At 67.6% G+C, this 9,000-nt stretch overlaps 1 protein-coding gene across 1 annotated transcript in view; it reads left to right on the top strand.

Annotated features, from left to right (window-relative positions):
* Positions 1-503: 503 nt before the first annotated feature.
* The window catches only part of FGFRL1 (fibroblast growth factor receptor like 1), an 11,958-nt gene continuing 3,461 nt past the window's right edge, over positions 504-9,000 (top strand). The window contains exons 1-4 of the mRNA XM_025051848.1: positions 504-931; positions 1,160-1,179; positions 1,535-1,663; positions 3,507-3,639. Coding sequence (XP_024907616.1) covers positions 512-931; positions 1,160-1,179; positions 1,535-1,663; positions 3,507-3,639 — 702 coding nt within the window. The 5' untranslated portion in view covers positions 504-511. The remainder of the gene's footprint in view (positions 932-1,159; positions 1,180-1,534; positions 1,664-3,506; positions 3,640-9,000) is intronic.

Below are 9,000 nucleotides of genomic sequence, written 5' to 3'. Positions count from 1 at the left end.
TCTCCCCCCACCCTGGCCCGCGAGGGGGCCCGACGTGGGGTCCAGGAGACCCTCTCTGTGGCCCTGTGTCCTGCAGCTCCTGAGCCCTGGGCCTCATGTGGCTGACCCCTCTCCAAAGCAGGGTCCCTGCCAGGGATGCTGTGCTGCCAGCCCCATGCTACCTGCCTTAGACCACCTGACATGCTGAGTTGCTTTGCATTTGCCCAGAGTCGCCGCCGCCTCTCCTGGCCGCTCCGGGGTCCTGCGCGCCCCGCCCCTGCCCGGCACCCCACGTGGCCCCCCCTAGCGCAAATTTGTCCGCTAATGGCGCAGGCGATTATCTGCGGGGCCGCCGGTGTTGTGTGTCCCGCGGGCAGGCCCGAGTTACAAGCGCCAGGAATCCAGACGGTGCTTGGAGAGGGGGCGGCGGGAGGCGGTAATTAGTGTAAACCCTTTGTCTGCTTTGATACCCACGGTCTCCCCGCCGCCGCTTCCTGCGCCCGGAGCGCGGGCCCGCACCGCACCGGCCGAGATGACGCCGAGTCCCGCGTTGCTGCTGCTGCTGCTGCCGCCGCTACTGCTGGGGGCCCTCCCGCCGGCCGCCGCCGCCCGAGGTGAGTCCTGGCGCCCAGCCCGGCGCCCTGGCCTCCGCCAGCGCCGCCCCTTTCCCTCCGGCCCTCAACCCTGCCCCAGTGCCCGCCTGGCGCGTGCCTGCGCCCCGCCCCTGCTGGCCCTGAGCTCAAGGCCCCTCACTGGCGGGGCGCCCCAGGTAGCCCACAGGGTAGTCCAGTTCACCCATGGGACCCCCCTCACCCATGCAGCACCCCAAGTTCACCCACAGGGTGCCCTCTCAACCTTGGGGCACCCCAAGCTCACCTGCAGGGCCCTCCTTACCCTTGGGTCACCCATAGGGTCCCTCCTCACCCTCAGGGCACCCCTACTGCACCTGTGGGCTTGCTAGCAGGGTGGGCTCTGGACACCGCCACATGCATATCCACACAAGTAACTGCAGTTGAGGGCAGCTGGTCACCTTGATTCTTGGGGGTAGGCTGCTTGGGCACACTGGACCCAATTAGGCTGCCGGGAACCTGCAGAGGCCTCCATAGTGGCCAGGGTGGAGTGTGGGGACCATGGGGATATTCTTGGTATCTGGGACTCATGACCCAACCCTGTGCCCCAGGCCTGCCCGTCCCCCGGGAGGTAGAGAGCAGCAGCAGGGGACGGCGTCCCTGGCTCATAGGACACTGCACTGGGTGGCACGGGGCCCATTTCAAGGCGGACCCCAAGGACCACTTACTACAGGCCACACCGTGTGTCTTGGCCTGTGCCACAGCAAGGCCAGGCCGGTGCTCACACATCTGACGTCGTGTGGGTGGGCCTGGGATGCCTCCTGAGGGACCCTAACCCCAGTCCCCAGCCCTAGCAAGTGAGGGCATCTTCAGCTGGTGGGTGATGGCGCCTGCAGGCTCTTGCCCACCATGGTCTGTTGCTGGCCTCCCCTCAGCTAGGCGGGACCTGTGCCCAGGCCAGCCCTTTCGGTGTGCTGACCACTCAGGATCGTCCTTGCCCTGTCCACCAGTCCTCTGAGGCTTCGCAACCCTCCCCTGCCGCCCAGCGGGCGCACCAAGCCCAACCCAGCCTTATATGGCCACATTCGGGTGTTGGGTGGCGGGCGGCGGCCCAGGTACCCCCCCTTCCCATGTGCCCTGCTGGGCAATGACTGGCCCGGCACTGGCCGGCCATCTTGAGGGTGGGGGCTGCCTAGCCATGGCAGAGCTGGACAACGTCCTGGGCAATGCGGCCACTTGGGTCATGCCCAGCAAAGTCCCCCTGTGGCCGACGACCCAGACCCTGATTCCTCTTTTATTTGGACTACCCTGTCTCCACACCTGCCTGTCCCCTAGCCATTTGGCCAGGGAGGCTCTGGAGGCTGCTGTCCTTGCCTGGTCATTGGCTGGAACCTGAGGTGGAGTGGGAGATGGCAAGGGGCAGCGGATGGCAGTGGACAGCAGGGCCTCAGTTGGCGCTGAGGGGCCCCAGAGGCCCCACACCCTGCTCTGTGCCCCTTGGCTGTGGCCTTGGGCTGTGCCTGGTGTCCAGCCCCGTGGGCCTTGGCTCTGCAGCGTGGGCCTGGCAGCGGTGGGGGAGCTGAGTGCTGCTGTCCAAGGGCAGGGCCTCTGTGGTTTTGGGGGGGTGGGGGTGCTCTTCCTGGATTGTGCTGGCTTCTTGGGGCCCCCTACCCCCTCTCCCCAGGGAGCAGGCCCTGCGTGGCCCTCCTTCAGGCTGGCAGACCAGGGCGGGGGTTGGGGCCTTCTGCAAGCCGTGTCCCGCGGTGTCACAGTTTCTGGAACCGGCACACCCCTAGACTCGGATCATGTTTTCAAAGTTCCCCTTTCCCAAAGTTTCACAATCTTGGTGGGTTTGTCTTGAACTGTTTTTCTCAAATTTGAGAAAAGATCGGATTTGGCTTTTTCCCTTTCTATTTTATTTCTCACAGTGGGAGCTCAAGAGGTTCAGAACGAAATGCTTTTCACAAATAACTCGTACGAAGTTGTCTCAGGGTTTTCTGAGAAGTGCCACGTTCGAACTTTTCCAGGGATGGCTCAGTGGAGTGGGCTCTGAGCAGCCAGCCCCTGAGGTCACTTCCCTGTCCTCTGGACCAGCCAGCGTGCCCTGGGTGGGCTGAACCTTGATCCCAGGAGGCTGGGTGCTGGCCAGCATGTGGGCGCCCAGTCTCGCGGGGAGGACAGTCTCGGGGCCGACCGATGTCAGGGCTGTGCCAGGGAGGGTCTGCCGATGCGCGCGGCAGTGGGAAGGTGTGTGGCCATCGATGATGGTAGCAGTGTGCGTGTGCGCTGGCTGACCTGGCCTCCAGCCAGGCTGCAGGGGGCCTCCGTCTGCCCCCACCTCCGCCGGGCAGCGGCTGGCCAGAGCGCTGCGGGGCTGAGGTGGACGTGCGGGAGCCAGGCCGGGCACTGCGAGGTGGGGTTGTGGGCCAGCCACCGCCGGCTGCTCCTGGAAGGGAGAATAAATCACTGCCCTCGGGGGGAGGAGGGGGCTGTGAACAAAGTCCCCTTTGGCTGGGCCTGGCGGCCAGGCAGCCCCTCCACTGTGCGGGAATCGCTGGGCCCCAGCCAGGGAAACGGGGCTCTCCCAGCAGCGCCCTGGCCTCGGCTTGCCGAGCTCCACTCTGCCGCCCGCCGTGCGGGGGAGGCTGGCTGGGCCTGCTGCGGGCACTCACACATCGAAGCCATCCACCTTCGCCTCCCTGCGCCCGCTCTGTGTGTCTCCTGGGGACTGCAGCCTGGTGTGTCCCCGTGGTGGTCTCTGTGGGCAGGTCTCAGTGTGGGAGGGGAAGGGGTGCTGGGGCCGCTGTCCCCGAGACCCACAGGCACCCTCCCCCGTGCCGCTGGCCACCTAGCCCGTCTTCTGCTCTTCCTAGTGCTGGTCATGGGGTGCTCCTGGCTAAGTCCAGGGTGCTCCTGGCTAAGCCCCGGGTGCTCTCTGGGCCCTTGTCTGGGCTACAGGGTGGGGCTGAGCCCAGGGCCCACGGTCCAGGATGGCAGGGGCAGGAGGAAAGGCATGGGCATCACGGGGCCAGGCCAGGGCGGGCCTGAGAGAGGTGGGAGCTACTCAGGCGAGGAGGTGAAGGGCCTCCAGGTGAGGGTCTGTGTGGGCAGAGGGCAGCTCACCTTGGCTGGGGTGGATGTCCAGGGGTCACGGGTACCTTGATGTAGCTGGACGGGGGCCATGAGTGGGGTCAGGCCAGGGCTGGGCCAAGAGGCTGGTTGGCTGGGGAGTGTGGGGAGGGGTCTTGGGGGGGTCCTGGGGGACTTTCCCACCCAGCCCCTGGCCCTGGGGAGGAGTCCTGGGACCTGCACCCCCTCCCCGACAGGGACCACGCCACCCCCCAGGGAGAACCAGCGTGGAGTGGGGCTCCCAGAAGCTGTCCCCACGGCAGGGTGGCAGCCCGAGGGCTACGGAAGCCCAGGCTTCATCCTGACAGGAAGCAATTGCTTTTCTTCCTGCCGTAAGTTTATTTCGTGGGAGATTTACACGAGCTTGTGCGGCCGAGGGCCGAGGAGTGAATGACGGGGCCTGCGCGGCAGGCGGGAGGACGGGGCTTGGCTGCCCTGACCCTCCACGGTGACCCCCTCTGGCTCCCGCGGTGCCGAGCCCAGCCGGGCTGGGCCTGCAGAGCGTCTCCTTGTCCAGGGCCACTGATCGGTGGCTTCAGGGCTGCCTTCTGCACGCCTTCTGTGCTCCGCTCGACCCTGGTGGGGACTGGGCCACACGTGCGTCCCCTGAGGGCTGTGTGCCCCCAGCCTGCCCTTCAGAGGCCTGCTGTGAGCTGTGGCCATGGTATGGGCGGGTGTGGGGCTCCCTCCTGGGAGTGCCCCGTGTGCCCCGTGTGTAATGTGCGAGCCCTCATAGCAGATGTGGCATCAGTTCTGCCTAAATGCCCAACCTCCCCAGGGGGTTCCATGCTCAGGGAATGTCCTTGTCACACTTCCAAGGCAACGTGGGTACCGGGAGCAGGGCTCATGGGGAGCGGAGTCCCTTGGGTGGCCTGGGTCCGGCGCTGGCATTTGAGGGAGGCCTCAGTGGACAAGGGACTTCCGAGCTCCGTGACTGCTGGGGTAGAGCAAGCTCTGGGGACCCGAGTTCTAGGTGAGGCGAGGTAGGCGGCCGGAGTGGGCAGTGTGGAGGAGGGATGAGCTCGGAGTCTGGGGGACCTCACAAGACCTGGACGTGGAGCGGGGCTTCTGGGTATCCAGCGGAGCCCCCTGGGTGGGCGCCGTGTCAGTGGGTCTGGGTGCTGCCCTGGTCCCTGTCAGCTGTTGACAGATTCTGCCCAGGGCAGTGGTGCCGTTGGGGTGACGTTCTGTGCCCGCATGGCAGGGAGGATGGCCCCGCGGCCGGGGTCTGCTGAAGGTCCACCCCGGGGGCTTCCAGGAGATGAAGCAGGCCTGGGGGCCCGCTGGGCCGCAGGGGACTGGACACTGCAGCCAGCTGGCTTGCGTGGTGGCTCAGGCTCTCCCTTTACCACGCGCAGAGTGGTCTGCTTTCTGGGGCAACCAGCTGTCCTGCGGGTCCCACCAGCCCCCCAGGGATCCTGCGGTTCCAGCCCCCAGGGGCCGGTGACCAGGAGCTTGTGTTTTCACGACACTTCACCCTGTTGTGGTTGTCACCTATGCCCCTCCTGGGGGCACCCCGTCCTTCCCCCAAGGCCTTGTCGTCCTGGGAAGGGTGCTGGCCCTGGGGGCCACTGTGTCTGAGCCTCCCCGGCCCAGCTCCTGTGCCGGACGTTCTCGTCATTTGGAGAGGACGTGGGCCCCCCGCCCTCTGGCCCAGCCCCGCCACCCCACCGCGAGGTCACTCAGTACTCTGGGAGGGGTGCCCCGCATCAGTGGCTCCTGGACGGCCCCTTCACCCCATAGACCGTCTCAGCATGAGTAGCCTGACACCCACCCACCCTGGGCCAGAAGATTCCTTCCGGGCTGGAGATTTCTGGGGCTTTGCAGGGGAGCTGGCCAGGTGCGCCTCCTGCCCACTTGCTCCCGCCTGTATCTGGCCGCTGGGGGTGGGCGTCAGCAGCTGGGGCGTCAGCAGCTGGGGCGGCCGCTCTGGGCTGAGCCCGAGACCGCAGTGCCTCTGCCCCTGCTGGGCCTGGCTGGTCCCTGCGCGTGGGGCCTGGAGCGGGGCTGGTGCCTGGGCCGGCTGTCCTGAGGGGAGCTCGGGATCAGCAGGCCAGGGCCCACAGACTGCCTTGGGCAGAGGAGGTGGAGGCTGACGCCCCTGAGTCCGGGCCCCTGACAGACCGCGAGCAGAGTGAGGACTTGTGTGCTTCTCAGACGTCCCCGAAAGGGGCAGGGAGCCCCTGGAGGAGGGGAGGCCCCCAGTCGCAATGCCAAGGGTGGGGCGGCCCCCCGGCGGCCTGTCCCCATCTGTCTCCCACGCGTCACCCCTCTCTCCACCCCAGCACCCTCCCCCGGGCCCATTGGGGTGGGGCGGGGAGACACTCTCTGGACTTACAGAAGGATCTCGTTTTACTAAACCCAGGGGAGCTGAGTTCCTGGCCAGGTGCGGCGAGGGGGTGGGCCTGGGGGTCTCAGGTGCTCAGAGGTGTCCTGGGGTGGGGGTGTGTGTGTGAAAGGCTGAGGGACAGTGGTGTGTCTGGGGGATGGCGTATGGGTCTAGGGGGACAGTGTCTGGAGGATGGCGTGACAGGGTCTGCTCAGCGTGGCAGCCTGGCCAAGGTCTGGGTGTAGGGCCTCCAGGTCGCACCCCAGCCCCTCCTGCACCCCCGTTCCTGACCTGGCCTTCATAGCTGGGGAGAGGGGGGAGAAAGAGACAGGAGAGGGGTGGTGACTCCCTCCCTGCCCCCCACCCCCATCGAGGGGTGAGACCCTGACCCAGCTTCCGCTTACCACTTACCCCCATCTGCCTGCGTCCTGCCTCTGCCCGAGGCGTCCCAGGGCTGTGACACGGGCTATGTTAGGGTCCAAGCCTTCCTGGAGGGGGGCCCCCAGAGGGGGCCATGGTGCCGCTGCCAGGGCCCCCACGGCCCTGCTGGGAGCTTTCAGACTCCCGGAGCCTGCCGGCCTCGGCCCTTGCCTCAGTTTCCCTGGTGGGCGGGTTGGACACCTGTCCAGGTGGCGCAATGAGAGCTCGAGTCTCCCATGCTAAGTACAGAGCGTCGGCAGCTGAGCTGGCGGCCAGCATTCCCAGGAATCCGGGGGTGGGGTCCGGGCTTCCCGTTGCCGGGGTCTGCAGAGGCGGGTGTGGGGGCGCCCAGGGGCCTGGCCTGGCCTAGGCTGGCTGCAGGGGTGGGGGAGGGGCTGTTTGCTTTAGGATAAGGCTGGCTCCAGCCTGACTGTCCCCCAGCACTGCTCACGGGGCCGCCCCGGGGCCACACTTCCGGCCGTCTGGCAGCACTTGGCTCTGTCCCTTCTCTCTGCAGTGACGGAGGAGGGTCCAGTCCTGCACCCGCGTGTGGCTCCAGCTCTCCTGCCTGGCTTGGGGTTGGGCTGGAAGAGACTCCGGCGCGGCTGGCGGGTCCTGGGGGGGTGTCGGACTCACCCCCGATTGTGCCCCCTGGATGACGTTAGGGCTGACGATCCTCAGCAGGAGGACGCTGCCTCTCAGGCCAGGCACTGTCCCGCCCTGTGCTTTCTGAGAAGCTGCACGTGTCCGTGTGTGCCCAGGTGTGTGTCAGCCCGGGAGGCCCAGGGCACTGGCGGGCTTGGGGGATGTTCTCTTTGTCCTGCAGCCTGGGAGGCCCCTGTGCATGGTGGGATTTCAGGCAGTGACAGGTGGCAGACAGGGTCTGCCTGGGAGTGAGGCTGGGACCCTGGCTGGGCTGGGGGGGGGCCTCAGGAGGCCCCTTGTCTGTGGGTCCTGCAGCCCCTCCCTGTGGATGAGAGTCTGGGGGGCCCTGGAGACAATCTGGGGACTGGGGAGAGGTGGTCTCAAAGCCCTTCTTGGCGTGAGGGTGGGAGGCTGGTGAGGAGGGGCTGGCTGGGGACTTTGGGAGTGGCATGGTGGGTGGGGGACCCGAGCAGAGGCAGGACGTGGGTCCCGGAAGGCTGGGGAGTGGGCTTGCATCTTGGCAGGGTGGGCTTGGCAGAGTGCGTGAGAGTGGGTGGGCCGGGAGGGCCTCCCGTGACCTCCAGCCCCCCCTTTTTGTTCATGGTCCTAGAGGGAAGGTGCCCAGTATCACTGTCCCTCACACCCCAGTCCCCCAGCAGGATTGGGGTGACACCACTGGAGTCCGAGACTGGACCTGGGACCTGTCCCTACCAGGGAGTCCTGAGGAGCCTGGACCCCAGTACCACGGATGAGTGGCGAGGGGCTTGGCGCCCCGCGAGGGCCCGGGGGCGCCCGGGGTGGGCGATGCCGAGGGGAAGCCAGCGCCGCGGGTCTGGCAGAGCCCGGACGCTCTCGGGCCCCGGCCGCAGCCCTGGCCGCACATCGAGGAAACACTGGCTGGTTATTAAAAACACACGCCACCCACAGCCCGTGCGAGGCACCCAGGGACAGCTGCGAGGCCAGCGTGCAGGCGGCCGGCCCTCCCGGCCTGGAGTGGCTGCAGCGTGGGGTGGACGCGCCTCCCTGGTGGCTGGCGGGCGGGGTCACGGAAGCCGGCCCCCGGGAGGGGCGGCAGGTGCCCATGGCTGCCTCTTCTGGTCTGGGGGTACAGTTGATGGGGTGACTGTGCCTGAGAGCCCAGCACCCCCACGCTTGTCCAGTGGTACAGGGGCTGCCGCAGCCACCAGCGCTGGCCGGTGCTGGCCGGGAGATGGCCCAGTCCTTCCTGACACCTGCAGTGTCCTTCCCAGCACACTCCACTGTCCCTGCCTCGAGTCCAGAGGCACCAGGCCGACAGACTCGGTCTGGGTTCCTTCCGGCCGCTGAGGGGCTCCGTGGCCTCAGCCGAGGATACAGGCTGAGGGGGGGGCGGGCAGTGGGCACGGACCATGGCCGAACGGGAACCCCGCACCTGGGTCCAGCATCCCCAGCGCCTCGCCCTCTGACCCCAGGGCCTTGTGATCACGCCCGCTCCCCCAGCGCTGTGAAGCCATGTGTTGGGTGTGGCCGGCAGCAGGGAGAGGCAGCCACGCACACAGAGACCCGTGCTTACCCGGGAGCCCACGTGCACACAGGCCAGCAGAGGCACGGGCCGCAGACACGGTACCCGTGTGCGCGCCGCACGGACACACAGGCCTGTGCGGGGCCTGGGAGGCCCCTTCCTGGGCGAGCTGCTCCGGGCAGCCGGCATTCTGGTTTCTGGGCCGTGGCGTGTGGTGGGCGCTCAGTGGACACGGGGCTGGCCCACAGTGGGCTCGGTGAACACTGGCCACCTCGGTCTGGGAGCAGGGCCCGCGCCTCAGGCCCCGCCGCGGCTGCCGGGCAGGGGCCTTGGGCGGGTGGCCGCGGGGGCGGCCCCCTGACTTTTGGTGCCCATGCCGCCTCGGCGGCTGACCGCCTGCCAGTCCCCATGTCCCTGACGGAGCCCTC

This window comes from Pteropus alecto, unplaced genomic scaffold (assembly GCF_000325575.1).
Source record: "Pteropus alecto unplaced genomic scaffold, ASM32557v1 scaffold5, whole genome shotgun sequence".
NCBI lineage: Eukaryota > Metazoa > Chordata > Mammalia > Chiroptera > Pteropodidae > Pteropus > Pteropus alecto.
Note: the sequence above shows the minus strand (reverse complement) of the source record. Positions and strands in the feature narration are given on the sequence as shown.